Source organism: Budorcas taxicolor, chromosome 11, assembly GCF_023091745.1.
Source record: "Budorcas taxicolor isolate Tak-1 chromosome 11, Takin1.1, whole genome shotgun sequence".
Classification (NCBI taxonomy): Eukaryota; Metazoa; Chordata; class Mammalia; order Artiodactyla; family Bovidae; genus Budorcas; species Budorcas taxicolor.
The window spans coordinates 35,035,242-35,056,093 of record NC_068920.1 but is presented as its reverse complement, the minus strand read 5'-3'; the positions used below and the strand labels follow the sequence as shown (position 1 = coordinate 35,056,093).

The following is a 20,852-nucleotide window of genomic DNA, read 5'->3' as shown; positions in this document are numbered from 1 at the left end:
CTGAGGTGACACACAGTCACTGAGGCCAGCTTAGACCCTCCCTGAAATCACTCCAAGGCCTCTGGAGTCCTCAGCTCCCCTCAGGACCCTGCAGGGCACTGGCCGGCTTCAGCAAAGCTTCAGGGAAGCTGACCGGCCAGACAGGAGGAGGTGGAGAGGCTTGCCTGATGCTCCCTCTGCCCGAAAAAACTCCGCTTTTCTTGTCAGCAACACCCTAGTCTCCCTGCTCAGAGTCAGAGGCTCATTTGGCTGCAGCCTCGCCCCATACCCACCCCTGCCCCCAGCGGGGCCCGACTCCGAGCCACACCCAGCCACACACGTGTCTGAAACACACACAAGCCCTGCCAAGCAGGCCACACCTGGAGAAAGGCCGGTGACTCAGAAGACGGAGCCTGGCGCAGACAGGCCCCCAGGCTGCACGGAGAGCACGGGGCTGGCAGCGCCCCAGGACCTGGCAGGGGCCAGGGGAGAAGGGGGTGTCCCCCATCCGCCAGCCCCTAGTGCTGTCACCTCGGGCCACCCCCGAAGAGAGAGGCAGAGCCGGCATCCTGGGAGACAGCCAGGCCGCGACGCAGAGCAAGGGGGCAGGCGAGGACACGAGGGCGGGCGGCTGCCCTTGATGGGGTCCCCGAGGCCAGCCTGAAGGCATGCTTCCTGCCAGAGCTCCCCACCCCACCGCCGCCCTGCCCTCGGTTGGCCACAAGGGCCCCTGCCTCACCTGCCTGCCCCCGCCCCCTGACAAGCCATCCGGACCCAGCCACGTGCCAGTCAGGCCCCGGCAGGAGCCAAAGAGCCCCCTTTGGGGAGGAGCAGCAGCAGGTCTGGTCCGGGGTGCTGGGGGAGCCCACCTACCCCACGCAGATCCACACTCACCCGACTCCCTCTTGATGAGCCTGGCTGCCAGCCTGGGGGCAGTGGGCACCCTGCGCTTGGCGCTCTGCTCACTCCAATACTCGCGCCAGTGCCGCAGCTGCGAGTGGATGAAGCGCCACATGAGCCAGGCCTGGGCGGCACACACCAGCAGCAGCACGCACAGCCTGCGGGGAGAAGGGCCGGGTGGGCTTGGGCGGAGGCACAGCCAGGACCCCGCAGCACTCGGCCTGCCAGCCCTCCGGGAAGAACGTAGCCAGTGCCGGGTTCAGCTCCAGGCGCGTGGCGGGGGAGGGGGGTGTGCCGGCTGGGAGGAGATGACAGATGCGATTCCAGCTCCTGTTACAACTCCCCGTGCCTGCCTGGGACCTGCCGCCCAGAACACAGCACATATAAGCTCCATATCATCGGGGGGTGATGGTTCAAGTGAACACAGGTACGATACAGCAGAAATCATTCTCGAAGAGTGAATTCTCACCCGGCAAGCAACCCAGACAAATCTCTGACCGCCCCCACCCCAGATCCCAGGGGTCATGAGGACCGTGGCCTCCTCGCTGCCCTCCTGGCCACTTGGGAGAACACGCTGTGAAGAGCCCACAAGGGGTCATGACGGACAAATGAGAGGCTGTTTGCGAGCCCAGCACCCACCGTGAGGCGTGGGCCGGTGGGGGACTCTTGACACTGGGACCTGGCCTGCAGACTGACGGTCTAGGGCCAGGCAGGAGATGGCTGTGACGGAAGCAGGGGGGTGGCATCTCTTCTCCCCTCCTGGCCGGATGTCTGAGATTCCCCCCTAAACATCAAGGTGCGGGAGATCTGGGGATCTGTCCCCTCCTGACCTCCAGCCGAAGTTGGGCTGAGTTCACAAGGCTCTTGGCCAGCTCACCTGCAGAGTAACGTGTTGAAGTTCCCTTTCTCGGGGTCAAAGGCCTGGTTTTCCACGCGAGCGAGGCCAAAGCCGATGGCCAGCACGGCAAGGGTAAGGATGAAGAGGCGGGTGACTCCAAATACGGCCGCCCAGGCGTTGAACCTGCCCGCAGGGAGGTGCAGAAGGTGTGTCAGCCGTTGGGGCCCAAATGGGAAGAGGGTTCAAGGGTGGTCGGGGAGGATGCTTGATAACTGAGGTGTCCAAAATAAGATGCTCCAGGAAAAAAATAACCCCAGGGCTCCACCTAACCTCAGGGCCCTCCCATCCCACCCCGCCGCCTCAGCCCAGCATCACTCACAGCTTCTCGTTGTTCTCGTCCGCGAAGTGGCAGAGCCGGGCCGTGTGGAAGAGGAACTCGGTCGAGTACTGCAGCAGGAGCAGGACGAGGCCCAGGCGGCTCAGGCTGCGGAGACACAGGCGAGCCTCATAGTCCCCATGAGACACCCACCGCCCTGGGGCCCTGCCTCACCCCGCGATTCAGCTCTGCTCCTTCCAGTCTCTCCCCACACTGAGCCTGGCCTTTCACCTGCTGGGCCCACTGCCCCCACCTGCTCCCCTCGTGGACCTGGCTCACTTCACAGCACCCGTCACTCTGTGTTCATTACCTGGCCCAGGGTGGGGCCAAGCACAGAAAAGGTGTTCACGGCGAGTAGCTGAGCTGTGCGCGTGCAGAAATACGGGGGAGCTGGTGGGAGGGAGACCCACTGCCCCATTTGTCATCCAAGTCTTTACGGCTAAGAGGCGCACAAAGAAGCAAAACTCAACACAACATAAGAACACGTGTGAGTGAACCGGCCTCTTAAACCATGAGTTCTCTGGATCCTAAGAATGGTCGAGAGCATGACTGAGGCTGGCCAGCGGGATCGTGCCCTTGGCCGTCGCAAGCCTCACTTCCCAACCCCACTTCCACCTCAGGGCTCTGCTCCTGCACAGCACCCCACCAAGGTCTCCACCTGCCTGGCTCTGCCACTCGCCCCTGACCAAGTCCCCTCCTCAGAGAGCTCTTCCCACCACAAAGGGGCCACCTCCTCACGCTGCCCACCACGGGAAACTCTTTCCTGACAGACACTCCTTCCCTTCCTTCGAGTGGTCCTGCCTGTGCACCCTCAGCCCGTCCTCACCTCAGGGCTGGGTGACCGTGGGCTGGCTTGCTCAGACCTGCCCTGCACACAGCACCAAGAGCAGAACAGGCCCCGCATGGCCTGTGCCCTTCAGAGGCCTGTCCAGGCATGGACGCTGCTCCCAGCCTCCAGGCTCTGGATCGCCCTGTTTGGTCATTCTTACAGGAGGCCGTAGTGCAGACCCAGGAGGCCCCAGGGCCAGGACCCCCAGGGCACCTGAGAAGGTTACCCAGCGCACTGCTTTCCTGTCCCGCTAAAACACCCAGCCCGAGAAAACTTCAAACTAGAAGACACATCCTGCCCAGCGGTGATTCTCTTCACTACAGACACACTCGGGGTGACGGCCACACTTCTGACCTCGGGACAGCCAAGCAGTGCCTACTCTACGCCTCACTGCGGACCAAAGGGAAGTCCAGGGCCACGAGCTCTGGCAGCGCCCCCACCTGGACGCGTGGGGCGGGAGCCCCGCTCAGGCTGCCGGCAACCTGCAACGCCCTGGGTCGGCAGCTGTTTGCCTCAGATCCCTCCCAGCTCTGTCTCGGGTTGAGGCGGTCACTCCTCTGGGTTCCCGTGGCAGGTGGTCCACGTGGTAGCACAGTGTTCATCCCACTTATCTTTGTAGTTTTCTCTCCTACTCGTCGGAGAAAAAATCCGGTAAACATAAAGGAACCATCCACTGTCCATCTATGCAGTCCCAGGTGTCAGCATGGTGCTTGGCACAGAGTGTCTGATCAGTGCCTCCTGATTAAATGATGGTGTGGAGAGGGGCACAAACATAAAAGGGCGGGGAGACCTGGCCCGCTCTGGGTCCCACTCACTTTAAGAGGTATGCGCCTGCTATGTGGACCAAATAGAGGCAGATGTACTGGAGCTGCCGCGGGATCTCCTCCTGCAAAAGAGAGACACAGACGGCACACGTGCTGGCTCCCCAACCTGAGACGCAGGAGCAGGGAAGAAGGCGCAGGCAGAGCAGGCAGGAGCGGCGCAGAACGACGCTGCTCCAACACAGGCAGACTGGGGTGCCCCAGAGACCCGTGCACCAGGCTGTACTAAGTCCAAAGGTAATGCGATGGTCAGACGGCGGGACTGGGTTCAAACAGAAGAGACAGGGACTAGGGAGCAGGGCTTTTGGAAATAAGTCAGAGGGAAATTAAAAAAAAAAAAAAATCTCTGTGGAAAAGGCAAAGACCTCTCCATCAGCTCCCCTGAAGATGAGTCAGGTTTCCCCCAAAGTTGCATGTCCTCTAGGGGAGGAAGAGGCTGAACTGGCAGCTCCTCACTCCCTCCCTGCCCCAACATTCCTGGAGGACATCAGAGAGACTCTGACAGGCGCCGGCTCAGCATCTCACTCAGTACACCCCCATCTCCACCATGAGAGGGCGGCCAGAGGGAGGAACAGCAGGAGGGTCGGGGGACAAGTGGTGTCAGAGAGGGGCGGCGAGTACTCACCTTCCGTACCTTCTGGAAGTAGAGCTCGGGAAGCGCGTGCAGCCAGTAAGCCAGCTGGCACAGGTAGAAGAACTTCACCTGGAAGCTGGAGACAAGGGGGCCAGTCACCCAGAGGGATGGAGAAGCCCCTGCCAGGGTGGGCGGGGGCAGGCGGGGTGAGGAGCTGGGCTGGGCAGGGGCGGGTAAGGGAGAGCTGGGCTGCGGGGAGGGGGGCGGGCAGCTGGCACGCACTACTAGATCCCTGGGCCGGGACACTGCTCCACATGCGGAGGGACACAGGAAGCCCATGAAAAGACAGAGGCAGGGGGTCTTCAGCCCAGAAGAGGAAAGGCTGAGGAGGGGCCTGATTCCAGAGCCCTGTCAGGGAGGAGGTAGTGGGCAGCGGGTACATGCCAACGAAGGCAGGGGTCTCAGCCGCAGAGGATGGATCTAACTCCGCTAAGTCTTCGGGGCTGCTGTTCTAAGGGTCTTAGGAGAGGCTGAGAGTCATTTCAGGAGCATGCGGGCCCAGCTTTGCCCTCCTGGTACCCCACTGGAACAGAAGTGGGGAGGGTGCTGCGTCCGATGGAGCTCAGATAGACGCAGGTGTGGATGTGAGCAGGTGCCAGGAGGCGCAGCCCACAGGGCTCCAGGCAGTAGCTCTGCTTCCCCCTCCCTCCCGGCAGTTTAGGAACCCGCTACAGACCCAAGGCTTATGCCCCCTACCCTTGAAATTCACATTTGAAATCCTAACCCCGCAGTGACAGGGTACCAGGACGTGGGGCCTCTGGGAGGTGATGAGGGCACAGGGGTGGACCCTCCCGAGTGGGATTAGGGCCCTGGTGATAAAGGCCCTTGTCCACTTCTGCATGTGAAGAAGATGCCATCTGTGAAGCTGAAAGCGGCCTCAGCAGACGCTAAGTCTGCCAGCCTCCAGAACTGCAAGGAAGGACTGTCTGGGGTTTATAAGCCCTCTGGACCCCCGCTGTCTGCAGTGCTCCCTGATAGCAGCCGGGCGGAGACCCTGCACCCGAGCTCCTGCAGGAAGCACCCGAGCTCCAGCAGGAAGCACCCGAGCTCCAGCAGGAAGCACCCGCGAGCGCTGAGGGAGGCAGCAGCTCCCAGACCGGCCTCCACGACACTGGCCCCAGAAGGCTTGGGGGGCGTCCGGTCTTCATGCCCACCGGCCCATGTTCTGGCCAGTCTGGGGCGAGAAGCTGGCACACCCAGCCTGCTCCTCCCTGGGGACAGAATGTGACAATACTCACGGGAGATACACATGTGGGTAGTCTTCCCAGAGGCTCCTCGGGTTTGTTAAGTATCCTTCCTGTCATGGGCGGGAAGAGACCGCGTTTAGAGATGTGACTGTGAGGCCAGCGGGGACCCGGGGCAGGCCCGGGGGTCAGGGGTCAGAGACATACCTAGTCCCCAGATGACAGAATGAGGAGGCAACGGGAAACTGAACACAGAGGCCCTCTGGCCCTTGGCCAGTCTCTTTATCATAAAAAGGAGTTATGAGGCAGGAGGAACAGCCCTGCTCTGGGGTCTGACTGAAGACCCGAGTCTGACTGTGGGTCTGACCCTGACTGGCCGCATCCTCCGAGCAAGTGTGTCTCCCTGAGCTTCAGCTGGCTTGTCTGTAAAATGAGGATAAAAATACCCTCCCAGAGTTATTGTTAGAAATAAATGTGACAGTTTATGTTTATGTGACAGTGTCGAGTATTATGCCTGGCATGCAGGCACTCAGGAAATGCTTGCAGGGTGAATAAGCAGATCAACTCCAGAATCACCGTCCACTGGAGAAATGAAAAGCCTCCTCTGGTTTTTCACAACGCCGTGAGTAAAAACAACGGCAGGACCCCACAGGCCTCCCCAACGGTGTCCTGTGTGACGCTCATCTCACAGTGCAGCCCCTGTCCTAGCGCCAGGACACCAAGGGCCTTCTCTTCCGGCCTTTTTTTTTTTTTCCTGGTTCTTTTCTAGCCCTTCTTTGCATCTAGCCCAGGGCCTCTTACAGAGTAAGGGGAGGCAACCTGAACACCTTCTGATCAGAAGACACCTGGACATGCTGCATGAAATCTAACAAGTGTTCTTTCAGATGCAAAGCTGAGCTCACAATAAGAAAGGCAAAACCCCTAGGGCCCAGGAGGGCAGAGCAGGGGGCTGAGGCTGTGGGACCAGGGCACATGTACCCACATGGGGACAGGAAGATCCTCAAATGGCTACCACTCCAGAGGAAGGGGAAACTAGAAAGGATCTGACAAAGAACAGAGGGAGAAAAGGTCAATGTCTGCTCACCCTCGGCTCAGTATGGAAACAAAAAAATATGACCTCCTGAACGTCTGTAACCTCAGATTCACTTTCACGTGGGTTTGGAGTGCACATGGACATCACCTGTGTCCAGGAGTCCCCACCTAAGAACTCAGCACTGGCGGTATTGCAGGCCAGTCAGACCACCGGGACATACTCTTGTCCAAGGACATACAGGGTTCTGACACGCAAAGCCTTGCTAAAGATGACTTTATTATCCAGGATCACAAAACATACAAGGAAACAACCCACCAAGAGCGAGAAGGCCAACGGGACGCTCAAAGAGAACAGAGGTGATGGCAGCCTGACCTCATTTTAGAGAAGGGCAAGGAAGGAGCCCCGGAAACGAGGTGGCTTCTCAGCAGTACAACCAAAATCTGAGCTGCATCCCCAGCCTCCTGGTCCCGGCACCCCAGGCCCGGTTGCCCGGTCCATCAGAAAGAAACCGAGCTAGTGGCTTGGATGAGGAGGCCGAGAGTTTCAGATGTTCCCACCAGGACCAAGGACTAGCTGTACTGGGGAGAGGAGGCCCAGTGGCTCACAGGGGAACCTCCAGGTGGCTACAGGAGCCTCAGCCTTATTTGGACGGGAGGGCCAGTCTACCCCCACTTGAGTCACTAAACACCTGAAGACATTTCAGGTATGGCCCATGGCCCCAAACCCACGACCAGGGCTTTATTAACACAGCTTCCCAACTGATTGGGTGCCCTCAGCCACAGGCCCAGGGCAGCCATGGTCTCCCCCCAAACCCTCCCGGCCTCATTCCATCTTCCTCCTCACCGTCCGGCAGTAGTGGGAGGCTCCAGGGCGAGCTGGGTGAAGACAGGGCTTTCCTGCATTGAGGCCACCCCTCGCTGCCACCCACAAGCCAGCTGCATCAGACACCAACCCTGGGCACAGAGGTTCACAGCCTTCCACCCTCCCTTCCAGGAAACCAGAGCAGGCAGGACGTTCCTCCCTGGAAGAAGCACCAGTGTACTTAAGGAGGAAAATGGTACTTCGAGGACTGAGGTGGGAGAATTTCAGCCAAAAAACAAGACTGGCCAAGAAAAGCAGCACTGACAGAAATTTAAAGCCCAGAGAATCCTGGGATATCAAACAGGGGCCCTCCCGGCTTGGCCCTTCATTTAGGAGACAAGGAAGTCAGAACTGTGAAGCAACCGACAGCAGAGAGAACGCCCCACAACAATGCTGCCTGCCCGCGCAGGGCAGGAGGGAGGCACACGGGGCAGCCAGAGGAAGAATGACTCACTGCTCTGAGAACAGTCTTTTCCAGACCTCAGGCCAGGCAGCCGCCCAGGGAGGCCCAGGCCGGGACCCTCGGAGCTCAGCACGTAAGAGTGTGGGCTCGCCACCCCCAGATCTCCCTGCTGCCGGGCATGCTGTCTGGGGGCTTTTGGGGTCCTCTGTTTCTTCCTGGTTCTACAAATCAACTAGGCAGCAAGGAGGCCCGCTGAGCCTCCACACTCCCTCCCCTCCCCCACAGCCAGAAAGCACCAATGGAAGAGGAGAATCCAGTCCTGATATGGTCAGCTGCTCCCTGGACCCACCGGTCCTTCAGGAACACCACTGTGGAGGTTCCGCTCCAGGAGGCTGTCTGTCAGGAGGCGGCAGCCCTGGCCTGCACACCTGCCCCGAAGGTGCTCCAGGGCAAGGCTCCCGCTGAGCGCCCAGCTGCAGGCCCACACTAGGAAGGGAAGCATCCCTGGGAAGCCAGGCAGGGGGGCCAGGCACCAACCCAGCCTGATTTCCGCAGTAGAGTTCTGTTTCTTTGCCCTGAACGATGAACAGCAGTTGGGCTAGATGAAAGGTAGGAGGTTGACATTCTTATTAAATGATCAGTTGGCCCATCTACAACCCCATCACCCTGCCTACATCAATGCAGAGAGAAATCTGAATCCAGTGCCAAGATAAAACTGGTTATTTTGTGGGGGAGGGATTTAGGATCAATTTTTACTCTCTTTTTATAACCTTTTATGTATGGCTCATGTTTAAAAAAAAAAAAGATCTCTGAATTCATAAAAACAAGTGATTGATTACTTTAAAAACTGCTGAAAGCTGGAACAAGAAGATACATTTGCGGTTTATTCCTTCTCACAACAGTACTGAGAGAGCACTCTGTACATGCTGGAAACACACCGAGCACTGAACTTGGGGGCCAGCTGTGAGCACAATTCTGGGAGCAGTGCTAGGCAGAAGCAGGACGCAGAGAACACCCGTTAACAAGCAAACACCAGAGTAGAGGGCAGAGTGCAGCAGATACAAGAGGACGGGCGTTCTCTGTGGAGGTGACATTTAGGTGGAGAGCTGGAAGGCATGGGATGTCAGGGGATAGAGCACTGCCTGTGAAGCCCAGGAGGCAGGAAGGCCAGGAGAGTTAGAACGGTGGGGCCTGGGGCGAGTGAGAAGACATGGATAAGGCCGGCCCAGAGCTCAGGAAAAAGCACAATTTCCCTACAAGTGGGACAGCAGCTTTGAAAGCAGAGGGTGCATGACTTGGATTACATTCTATGAAGATCTGTCTGGCTGGGCAGAAAATGGATAGGGGTGGGTGGATGGACACAGGAGTGGAAACAGCCTCCTTCTACAAGTGGTCCAGCAAGGATGATGGTGGCCTAGATTACAGATCAGGGCTGCCCAGCTGTGGCACTGGTGAAGCCCAGGGCCAGACTGGTCTTTGCTGTGGAAACTCTCCTGTGCACTGCAGGACACTCAGCTCATCGCTGGCCTCGACTCACAAGATGCCAGGAGCATATTGTCAAGTGTCCCCTGGAGAGACCCACCAGCCTGGGGGCAGAGATGCAGGCAGAAAGCAGGGGACAGGCCCTCCACGTTCTGGTGGAGCCAGGGGGCCTGCTGATGAACTGGCTGGGGAGTGAAAGAGAAGAATTGAGAAAAAGTTCATCATAACAGAAACATATGATTTTAAAAACCTAGCTGTTTTTACTCCTTTTACATGAGGACCCTCTCTTCTTCAGTCACTTTCACTTGGAATGGCGTGGAGGGAGCATGTGAAGGCTGAGAGCCACATGGGGGATAAGGACCGGGGTCACTGGAACTTTCCAGGGTCTCTATCTCCAGCTGGAGATGCTGAGTGGAGGCCTGGCTGTCACCACAGAAAAAGCCTGTTAGGAGTGAACGCAGGAAAGTGCGACCGCTCCAGACTAACAAGCCTCGCTTCCAAGCCCTCGACAGGCCCGGGAGAAGCAGGGACTTGGCATGGAGCCTTGCACACTCTGGAGGGGGTGGGAAATCCCCTGGGTGAGTAGCTGGGTCACAGTTCGGGTGGACGGTGGGGTGAGACTGAAAGGGCAACAGTGATTCAGAGATGAAGCAAGAGCAGTGAGGTATCTGAAGGACCCCAGGGTTGCTCTGCCTCAAGGGAGCTCCGGGTCTCCAGAGGCCACGGGACCCAAACAGCCAGCAGCAGGGAGAGATCTGAGCCCAGCGGTGTGTACACTTTCTGGGGCTGCATCTGCGCTGCACAACAGCAGGGGGCGCTACTCGCACAGACCACACTGAAAGTCCGCCCCAGGGCCTGCTCTGCAGCACAGAGGCCTGGGGCCCTGGGTTTCAAATCCCTAGTGTTCAGTGGTACCAGAAATACAGGCAACATGCTGAAGGACATGCTGAGTCCTGCTTTGAGAACATGGGCCCAGGGTTCAGACCAGGGACAGAAGGGTCCTGAGGATGGGAGAGTGGGCCACTGTCGCTAAGGAAGAGGAAGGGGGTGAGGGGTCAGGGGAGGCAGGGAAAGAAGCTCCTAAAAGATCACAAGGTTGCAGAATTTTCCAAGCTCCTGGCCTGGATTTCTCACAGGACGATTCTAGCTCATGAGGAAGACACCTGGTTACAGACAGGAGGTGCTCCAGGCTGTGGCTGGGGAATTAAAAACTTCCTAGCACGACCGGCTTGTTAGAGTGAACCTCAAAGGACTGTCCACATTCTGCTGTACAAAGGAATTTTGCTGTATCAAAGGTTGCTTAAGAGTCGTATTGTGCAAAGAGGGAAGGCAGGTCAGCTGCCTGCTCCTCCAGACATTTGATGGGGGCGGTGCTAACTCTCGGGGGCCTGATGTGCACACAGCAGGGCTGGCCATGCCCTGGGAGGCCAACATGGTGAATCAGAAGCAGAGCCTCAAGTCCTGTCCGCTGCAGAACCACATGACCGCAGGACCAGAAACCTGAGCTTGGATTCCTTCAATCCATGACCCAGGTGCCAAGGTGAACATAAACCTCAGCTCAAGGGACAGCACGGTGCGGGAGCCCTGGGAGGGGACACAGAGCTATGGAGCTGTACGCTGCCATCACGGTGACATCTTTTGGATCAGATGATGCTCCCCAGCTTCACACAGCTCCTAAACCGCTGATCCCTCTTCCACCACAATACCACGGCTGCCCGGGCCCCAGCCGTCAGCAGTCACGAGGACCACTCACCGTCACCACCACATAGAAGCACCAGATCACCGAGCTGAGATGAAAGACGACCAGCTGCCCAGATTCGTTGAACTTGCTGTGCTTGACTTTGGAGAGATGAAGCCGTTTGCTGATTTTCTAAAGAAGAGAGAGGGACCCGCGTGTTAATATATAAGTGTATGGATAACGGGCAGGTTTCAAACACCTCTGCTCTCCCCACAAAGGGGCTGAAGCTATTTCGTGTGAGTGCTGCAGTGTTGAGTTGAAGGCAAGCACTCTGAACAAGCGGCGAGGTGCATGTCTTTAGCTGAGATGTAAAGGCAATGTCCCCGACCCGTGCCGGGTGAGCCCCGATGACGCCGTGTCGACACACTTCAGGCAGCTCCCTCCCGGGAATAAACACCGCTACTAGGAGGCGGGGAGGGGGAGGGGGACCACAGTGTGGTGCGGAAGGTCAGCCCCCCAGGGCCAGCCGGAGCCTGTGAAAGGGGACGGAGGCCTCCGAGCTGCGGCCGCTCCCCCCGCGCGTCCCCTCAGCCTCCCACCTCCGAGCCCAGGCCCGGCACTCACGTCTAGTATGTACTCCTGCACCACGGCATGCAGGATGACGGCGATGAAGATGTAGAACAGGACAGTGACCAGGTCTTTCGGGCCGTAGCGGTAGTGCACCGTCTCGCCGTCTGCGGAGGCAAAAGAGCCACGTCAGCAGCCCTGCAACCCCCAGCTGAAGGGACACTGGAGCGGAACGTGCCATCAAGGGCTTCCCTTTGGCTGTGACGCCAGCCTGAGAAGAAAGAATTTACTCCGGAGAACCCACCCACCCTCTGGACTTGGGCCCCGGGAGCACCAGTGGGGAGGGGTAAGGAGAAGCCAGCCCATGGCATGCCCTGATTTGGGCAGGAGGGCTTGGTGGCTGCAGCTAGGGGTTGGAGACAACCAGCTTCCATCTTTCCCTGGCTGTGTGACTACAGAAAAAGTGACCAACCTCTCTGAGCCATAATCACCTCCTCTGTAAAAACGGGACTGCAGATTATAGATTTCATTGAGAAAGCACGGGGTGGGGTTCAGAGTGCAGGCTCAGAAACCTGAGCTCATATCAAAACTGTCATTTTTCTCCTCCCTCTTTTTGCTTTTTGGCCACACTGCGCGGCTTGCAGGATCTCAGTTCCTGACCCCAGGCGATGGCAGCGAAAGTCCGGAGTCCTAACCTCTAGGCCACCAGGAAACCTACTCCTCCCTCTTAAAAAAAAAAATCTCAAGTATAGGCGACTTATAACATTGTTTTGGTTTTAGGTACACAGCAAAGTGATTCCGTTATATGTAATTTTTTTCAGATTATGTTCCAGTGTTGGTTATCACAGACACTGAATACGGTTCCCTGTGCTATATGCAATTCCCTGTTGCTTGTCTATTTTATATATAGTAGCGTGCATCTGTCAATCCTAACTTATCCCTCCCCCTACCTTCCCCTTTGGTAACTATAAGCTTGTTTTCCATGTCTGCCTGTCTCTGTTTTGTGAATAGATTTATTCACATTATTCTTTTAGATTCCACATATGAGTTACATCATATAATACTGGTCATTGTCTGACTTACTTTCACTTAGTATGGTCATCTCTAGGTCCATTCATGTTGCTACAAACTGCATTATTTCATTCTTTTTATGGCTGAGTAATATTCCACTGTATATATATAAAACATCTTTATCCAGGAAAAAAAAAAGAGGAAAACTATAATTCGAAAAGATACAAGCACCTCAGTGTTCACAGCAGCACTATTTTACAAAAGCCAAGACATGGAAGCAAACCTAAGTGTCTTTCGACAGATGAATGGATAAAGAGAATGTCATTTCTTCCCAGTGTAGCTCTGGGGCACCTCTATGTGTGACCTTTCTGGGCCTCAGATTCCTCATCTATAAAATGAGGACAATGGAATTCTTGTACTATAGGATTTTTGTGAGAATTAGGTGACTTCAAAAATGCAAAGTGCTTACTTAGAATAGTATCTGCTGTATAGGAAGTACTGTACAAGTATCCGCTATTATTTTTGTTGTTGTTTTGGTTACATGCAAGATGCTTACCAGTGCCTATAAACATACACTAAAGTTGTTAAAAATAGTATCTGGTAGTGGTAAATGAGATGCAATTCCAGATATCTTAAGTCTTGCAAAGCTCTGCTAGTGCAACCGCTCCCTCCACGGACAGAGGAGGCTCCTGCCTTCCATCCAGCTGGCAGACCTGCAGGAGCTCAGGTCCCAGGCCTGGAGCCCTGGTGCTCCGTGGCCCGCCCTCCCCCAGGCAGACACACTGGCCACCTCTCCAGCTGTGCTGCCTTTGCGCTGAGTCACACGCACATGAGTCATCTCTCTCTGCTGGGATGCGTTTACCAGAAGGTAGGCCAGGGTGAGTGAGTTTCAGGGTGGCCACAGAGCCAAGCAGAGCTGACTGGGTCACTCTGGGAGCCAACCCATGACCCTCCACCCTGGACCGGAAGAATGCACTGGTGGGTGGTGGAGGGGGTGGGGAGTGGGCTGGGGAGGGCGCAGGAAGACATGAACTTTGAGATCAGGCCAGCTTTCCTTCGTCCTCTCCCTCCTTGCTTCCACAAACTCCCTACTCTGTGAGAGCCGCTGGGCTGACTGCTGAAACACGGAGACCAAAGACACTGCCTCAGCTTCGGAGAGCACAGACCAGCCAGGAGACTGACAAATAAGTAGAAAGACCTACAGACAGGCAGGCAGCCAGCCACGCGGCAGCAAGAGGTAAACACAGCCACACAGGGAGCCAGGGCAGGTGAGGGAGCCTCCAGCTGGGGCGGGGGAGGCGGGGTAGCCTGTCAGGATAAATGTGATGATATAGAAGCTTGAGAACAAGCAGGGGTAGGCAGGTGGGGGCCAGTGGGGGGTGGGGGGGAAGGGGGCGGTGGAGCATCCTGGGCAGAGGAGCATCTGCTAAGGATGCAGGAAACGAGGACACGCTGCTGAGGGCGGCCAGGGCACCACATAAAAGGGTGTGGACATGATCCTGAAGGCAACGTGGAAACATCGAAGAATTCAAACTCAACAGGAAAATGCGGAAACTGGGTTTCAGACAGTCTACTCTGGCAGCAGTGCTGCCTAAGCACTGGGCCTGGAGGCAGATGCCAGTGAGACAGGTAAGGAACCAGGGGGACAGGAAGTCCAGTGGAAGAAGAAACAGGGAGGGAGGAGGGCCGTCGGTGGCCGAGACCTGTCAGTCGAGGTGACTGACGGGGGCAGGGGCTGAGATGCAGGAGGGGAGCTGGGACCCAGGACGGGGGAAGCACAGGAGGAAGGGAAGAGGCGGGCGTGTGGGTCAGCCTATGCTTCTGCCCTTCCATTTGCAAGGCCGGCATCACCCTTTCCCAGCCTTCGGAATGGAGGATCAACGGAGACTAACTAGTTGGCAGCATATTTTGAAACTATAAAATAATACATTCAAAGTTTCACCATCAAGACCAGCCTTATTAGGCAAAACAGCACTCAACCAAAAAAAGCATGGCCCCAAAGTAGTTGAATAACACATGTCAAGGGCTTCCCTGGTGGTCCAGTGGTTAAGAATCCACCTTGCAGTTCCGGGGACACTGGTTCGATCACTGGTTGGGGAGGATCCCACATGTGGCGGAACAACTAAGCCCGTGAGCCACAACTACTGAGCTAGTGCTCTAGAGCCTTCGAGTGGCAACTGCCAAGCCCTCAGACCGCAACGAAGGGTAACCCCTGACTACCGCAACTAGAGAAAGCCCGCGCAGCAAAAGAAACCCAGCGCAGCCGAAATAAATAAATCTTAAAAAAAAAAAAAAGTCAAGACGTTGGATTATCCATCTTAAAGCCTCTTCAAATTACTTCCATTCATCACCCCATTCACTATGCTTCCAAAGAGATGTGACCAAAGCCTTAAATCCTTCTTGAAACAAGAAGGGATGCGTGGACTAACATTCTTTTACTCCTTTGCTGATAAAAGCTCCATGCGTATTTGCTCACCCACCAATAAACCACAGGCAGGGCTCCATGCTGGACACTGGGGCATGGCAGGGAATGAGGTGGGCACAGCCCTGCCCTCTTGCAGCTTAGCAGCTACACACCAAATTCTCTATACCCAAAACCAGAGGCCGACAACGACGACAGAAACAAAACAAACAAAAAAACACAATTAGATTGAAAATTGGGCAAAGACTTGGAGCAACAGGGAAGGACCTAGAGATGATCAAACTAAGTGAAGTCAGTCAGACAGAGAAAGACAAAACACCATGTGATATCACTTATAAGTGGAATCCAAAATAGACACAAATGAACTTATCTATAAAACAGAAACAGACTCACAGACACAGAGAACTTATGCTTACCAAAGGGGAGAGAGGTGGGGGAGGGGGTGCGCAGAGAAAGCAGGACTTTGGATTAGCAGATACAAACAACTATACACAAACTAGATAGACAAGGCCCTGCTGTATAGCTCAGGGAACTATATTTAATATCCTGTAATAAATCATAATGGAAAATAATTTTTTTTAATGGGCAAAGGAACAGACATTCCTCCAAAGAGGACACACAAATGGTCAACCAGTATATGGAGAGACCCTCAACATCACTATCATTAGGGAAATGCAAATCAAAACCACCATAAGGTACCACCTCTAATCCATCAGAATGGCCACAATGTAGGAAAAAAAGAATAAGCGTTGGTGAGGGTGTGGACAAATTAGAACCATATTTGTGCACTGTTTTGAGAATGTAAAATGGCGTAGTCACTATCAGAAACTGTATGATGATTCCTTGGAAAATTAAAAATAGAACTACCAGATGATCCAGCAATTCCACTTCCGGATACAGAAAAAAAAGAACCGGAAGCAGGATCTTGATGGAGTATCTGTAAACCCCATATTCACAACACATATCACAAGAACCAAAGGTAGAAACAACCCACGTGTCTATCCAGATGAATGGAAGGACAAAATCTATGGTCCATACATAACACAGACCATGAACACTATCCAGCCTTAAAAAGGAAGGAGACCCTGCCACATGCTACACAGAACCTTGAGGGCATCATGCTAAGTGAAATCAGTCACTAGAACATAAATACTGCATGATTTCATTACCAGAGGGCCCCAGAGGAGAAAAATTCAGGGAGACAACGAGAATGGTGGTTGCCGGGGACTGGGGCGGGGGAGGGATGGGGAGCCGCTGTTTCATGGATGCAGTTTCAGTTTTGCAGGATGAAGCGTTCTGGAGGTTGCACCAACAGTATCAGTGTGCTTAACACTACTGAACTGGACACTCAGAAACGGGTAAGATTGGGCATCTCATGACAGGCATATTTCATGACAGGAAAAAAAAAAAAACAGTAGCCGGGTATGATGAGTGCTAATGACGTGGGCAGGAAATGATGAGGGCAAGGCCCTGGGGAGGAGGCGTCACTGAGGTGTGACGCTGAGGTGTGCCGGTCAGAGGTCTGGGTAGAGGCGACCAGGGAAGATCCTGGTGGGCAGAGGACTGGGCGACCTGGAGAGCAGGGGTGAGCAGGCCATGGCACGCCCCACCCCCCACCCCTGACAAGCATCCAAAGGCAAGGGAAGGTTCTGGAGCGCTGAGCCACAGACACCTTCTGTAAAGATCACTCTTCCTGTCAGATGGAAGGGTTAAGTGGGCTGGAATAGGGCCAGCAGAGCGGTCAGGAGGTGCCCATAGGAGGCCAGGGTGGGGTGCAGGGATGCCCTCCACTCGGAGGGTGGCAGCGTGATGTCTGAGAAGACAAATTCCGAGAGATGTGGGCAATGGACTCACAAGGACCAGCTGGTGGGCTGGCCGTGCGGAACGGTTTTCAAGTTCCCTCTGGAATCTGTCCTCTGGTAGCGCCCACAGTTTCAGAATGCGTCAACATGCTGTCTTGTTTGGTCCTTGTCCCCATCCATGGGGAAGCAGAGTGGATGAAGCAGCAGGCCTCACAGGGTTAAGGGACAGGGCCATTTCTCAGGTCTCCCAGGGCCCCACAGCCCAGCCCGGCCCCCAAAGCCACCTTGGGTCAACAGGACCCCCCCGTTCATGACCCCCGCCCTGAACCCACACCCTGACTGGTGAGAAGCTAATCCTGGGACTTCTTTCTCCTACCACAGAGCAAGGAGCATCACACAAACACTCACGAGCTGTGCTCTGATTCACGCACAGCATCTCCACCGCTCTCCCCTTATCTGCTACCCTCCTGCCCTTAATCAGAGCAGGAAAGGGGACTGGTTTGGCCCCTTCTGCTCACCACGGAGCTATGGAGGTCGGAAACCTGTGTTTTTCCAGGAGGTTATAAACAAATGGATTTTTTTTTCTTTTTAAACGTTTGGTTGCTAACAAATTCTTAAAAAATCCTCTCTCCTCCCATGTTAGAGCTCTGACCCTTTAAGCAGCACCCCCACTTTGTATGAGCTCTCAGAAAAGAATGGCAGCAGTCTGGCAGTGAGCTATTGTGATTTTTTAAAATAAAAGTTTAGGTCTTTTTTTTAAAAAAACTTTTTATTTTGTATTGGGGTATAGCCAATAGGTCCCTTTTTAAAAGAAAAAAAAAAAACCTTTCTTGGCTTTACTGCATGGCATGTGGGACCTTACTTCCCCGACCAGGGAACTAACCCAGACTTCTTACACTGGAAGTGCAGAGTCTTAGCCACTGGGCCACCAGGGAAGTTTCTGAGCTGCCATGATTTTTAAGAAGAGTATGTTTTGGCACATCTGAGCTCTTAGACCAGAGAGGTGATTCCAACCCAGAGTCACAGCAAACGCCCGCAGAGACCAGGCGGGGAACGCAATGAGCAAAGTGGTCCAGGCGTCTTCAGGTAAGTCCTTTCAACCCAGGGTCTGCTTCACTAGCAGTCTTCAGGACCACAGAGCTCCCCACTGTTTCTCCCCAGCTGTAGGGCCCTCCCGGTCTGTCTTTCACATTTCCGCTTTCAGAGAGAAACAAGTTTAAGAAAAGAGTGACACCCCTTTTAACCTTGCTAGAAGTAAAACAACAATTCAGACTGGGACACGCAGTGGCTGCCAGGCAGTCTCGGTGTTGGGGGCACATTAGAGAGGAGTGGTGACTATGGTCAAGTGCAGAGCATCTGCCCCGAGCGGGTGAAGGAAGGAGGGGGAAGGCCACTGGAGGGGTGTGGCCCCGTATTTCAAAAGCAGAAAGAGAGAGAGATTCCCTACATGAAATCATCTGATTTTAAAATGCTGGTGACTAATTCCAAAATTGTAAAAACACTTTATGGGCCAATTACCAAACTGGCCAAAGAAAATACGCATATAAGCCAGCTCTGACCACAGGCCACTGATTTACAATCCCCAGCCCAGATGCCTCCTGACACCTCCCAACGCCCATATTCCAAGTCCTCTTCCTGCGCACCACGATGGAGAAGGTCAGTATATCCCCAGGAGGGGTTAACCTCGCCCTGGAAGAAGCACCTTCAATAATGACCCTCCCTCTATGAGTGACTCATCCTGTCTCCTGTCAAAAGTGGCACTCGCTTTATCTCTGATCACAGTTTAAAAGTGAAGGATAGGGAAGCCTGGTGTGCTGCCGCCCACAGGGTCACAAGGAGCTGGACACGGCTTAGCAACTGGACAACAACAAGTTTAAAAAGAGAATCAACGTGATCGGTACGAGCCCGGCTGTCCCGACAACCTCGGGTGGGGCCGGCCCTTTCGGGAGCACCCTCTCACCTCCTGCTTTGTTTGCTTCCTATGACTAACAGACATTTTCCCGTTTTCCCTGGTGTCACCTGGAAGCAGCTTCTCCCGCCTGCCTCCACAAGTCCCATCTTGTCTGGACACAGCTGTGCAGTGTCTGACCTCCTCCCAGGGACCCGAGCTGGCCAGTGGCCAGCTACGGCTGATGCCCCATCCGCTCTTTACATCCGCTTAAAGTCCAGGCATTGCCAGCGAGGGTTCTGCCTTTGTCCCGAAACCTGGTGCTTCAAAGAACACCACTGTACAACCTGGATGCCTCTTTTGCTCCGAGCTTCCTTCCTCACCCTTGCAAACCTGGATTTATGAGTTACTTTCTATTGGTTTCTGTGCTTGCGGGCAACTGTTTCCTCATTATTCTGAATCTTCTACACAATAAATAAATCCAGAACTCTGACATGACACCAAAAGCAAAATCAAGACGCAAATGATGTCTGAGGGGAAAATATTTATAATTCGGATTAGAAACAAAGGTTGATCTTCCAATGTATGAAGAGCTCCTAGAACTTGAGGATGAAAAGGTAACAAACCCAACAGAAGAATGGGCCAAGGATTTGAACAGACAATTCACAGAGGAAAACAACACAGATGGCCCTTTTACATTGAAAAGGATGCTCAACCTCACTGAGAAGAGAAACGAACTACAGACACAGTGAGATACCAGCCCACCCCTGTCAGACTGGCATAAATCCAAAGCTGGTCGCTCACTCTTACTGAAGCTATGGGAAACCAGGCTCTCACCCTGCGGTGGGATGCGAAATGGACCACCTCTTTGGAAAGGCGATTTGAAAATTTCCGCTGAGATTACAAACCATCGGCCTTTGGATATGGCAATTCCACTTCTGGGGATCTGTCGTATAGCCGTATCTGCCATGTTCAAAATGACTCCTGCAAAAGGTGGTGCACGGCAGCATGTCTTTTAACAGCACCCTTACGAAAACAACCCAAGTAGTTTTCATCTCCGGGTGCCTGGGTTACAACGTCTTATAACACACAGTTGTAACGAGGTACCACAATACCTCCCCAGGGAGCCCAGGGGAGCACGCTGCTGCACGTCCACCCCAAGGCCAGTGAATCAGAAACTTGGACATGGCCCAGGAATCCATGCTTAATGTCACCAGGGGATCCCAACACATTGTCCATATAGACAATGAAGCCAGTTTAAAAAAATCAGGGAGAAATGAAGGGCGAGAACAGGACAAACTAATCAGAAAACATGAGGGCAGAGAGCGGTTGCTTTGGGAGGGGGCGCTCACAGGAGGGGTCTGAGGAAGCTAGAAGGGCTGCCTCCTGCCCTGGGGGATGGGTGCATGGCACACACAGGTGCAAAAACTCATCCCACTGTGCCCCTAAGTGTCTGCATGCTTTACTGTTGTTCAAACCACCCAGTCTGTGGTACTTCATCATGGCAGCCTTAGCAAACTTAATACACACACACACACACACACACTCTCTCTCCCAGGCTGTTCAGAGAATGAAAGAATCTTGAAAGTCACCATTTTAACTGCAGACTGCACGATTTGTCGCAATATATTTTTCTCCAGTTTCACTGGACGTAGGAAGACAAGGATATTTTTATGATACAAAAATGTAGCAAAAAATGAGAGACTCCTTAAAGAGAACCTGCAAATAAAAGTGTCCAGCCTCTGCGGAGTTTTCCTGGTGAACCATTTCTTTCTATAAGGGTGTATAGTTCTGCCTGAGGCCTTCAAGAAAGAAATACCAGAGGCACACACTCAGCCTCACTGTGGTTCACAAGTCTGAGGCCTAGGAAGAAATTGTGCAGTCCTTGAAGAGCGCCTACAGAGGGGACAAGGTGAACTGAGGGCCATAAAGAAAAAACAACTCAAGATCATACACCAAAGAAATGTCTAAAATCTCAGCCTTGCTTTTAACTTGGATAAAAATATCAGGTTCACTGTTTAAGGACAAAAATTACTTCAGTAAGAACTAAGCAAAAAAGAAAAAAAAACCAATCCTGGCTAGATAGAAGAAAAGATTTGCTCAGGAGAAATGGCCGTGTGGGGGAGGGGAGGCAGCTATTCAAA

The 20,852-nt window shown here is 54.2% G+C and overlaps 1 protein-coding gene across 2 annotated transcripts in view; it reads right to left on the bottom strand.

Moving 5' to 3' along the window:
• Nucleotides 1-20,852, bottom strand: part of TRAM2 (translocation associated membrane protein 2) — a 65,570-nt gene that overhangs the window by 2,583 nt on the left and 42,135 nt on the right. The window contains exons 3-10 of one of the 2 annotated variants that reach the window (XM_052647984.1): nt 11,643-11,752; nt 11,094-11,210; nt 5,616-5,674; nt 4,369-4,453; nt 3,738-3,808; nt 2,097-2,201; nt 1,757-1,900; nt 874-1,037 (exon numbers count right to left, since the gene is read on the bottom strand). In XM_052647984.1, coding sequence (XP_052503944.1) covers nt 874-1,037; nt 1,757-1,900; nt 2,097-2,201; nt 3,738-3,808; nt 4,369-4,453; nt 5,616-5,674; nt 11,094-11,210; nt 11,643-11,752 — 855 coding nt within the window. Of the gene's footprint in view, nt 1-873; nt 1,038-1,542; nt 1,664-1,756; nt 1,901-2,096; nt 2,202-3,737; nt 3,809-4,368; nt 4,454-5,615; nt 5,675-11,093; nt 11,211-11,642; nt 11,753-20,852 lie in introns of those variants that run through there. The other variant, XM_052647985.1, reaches the window with a different exon arrangement.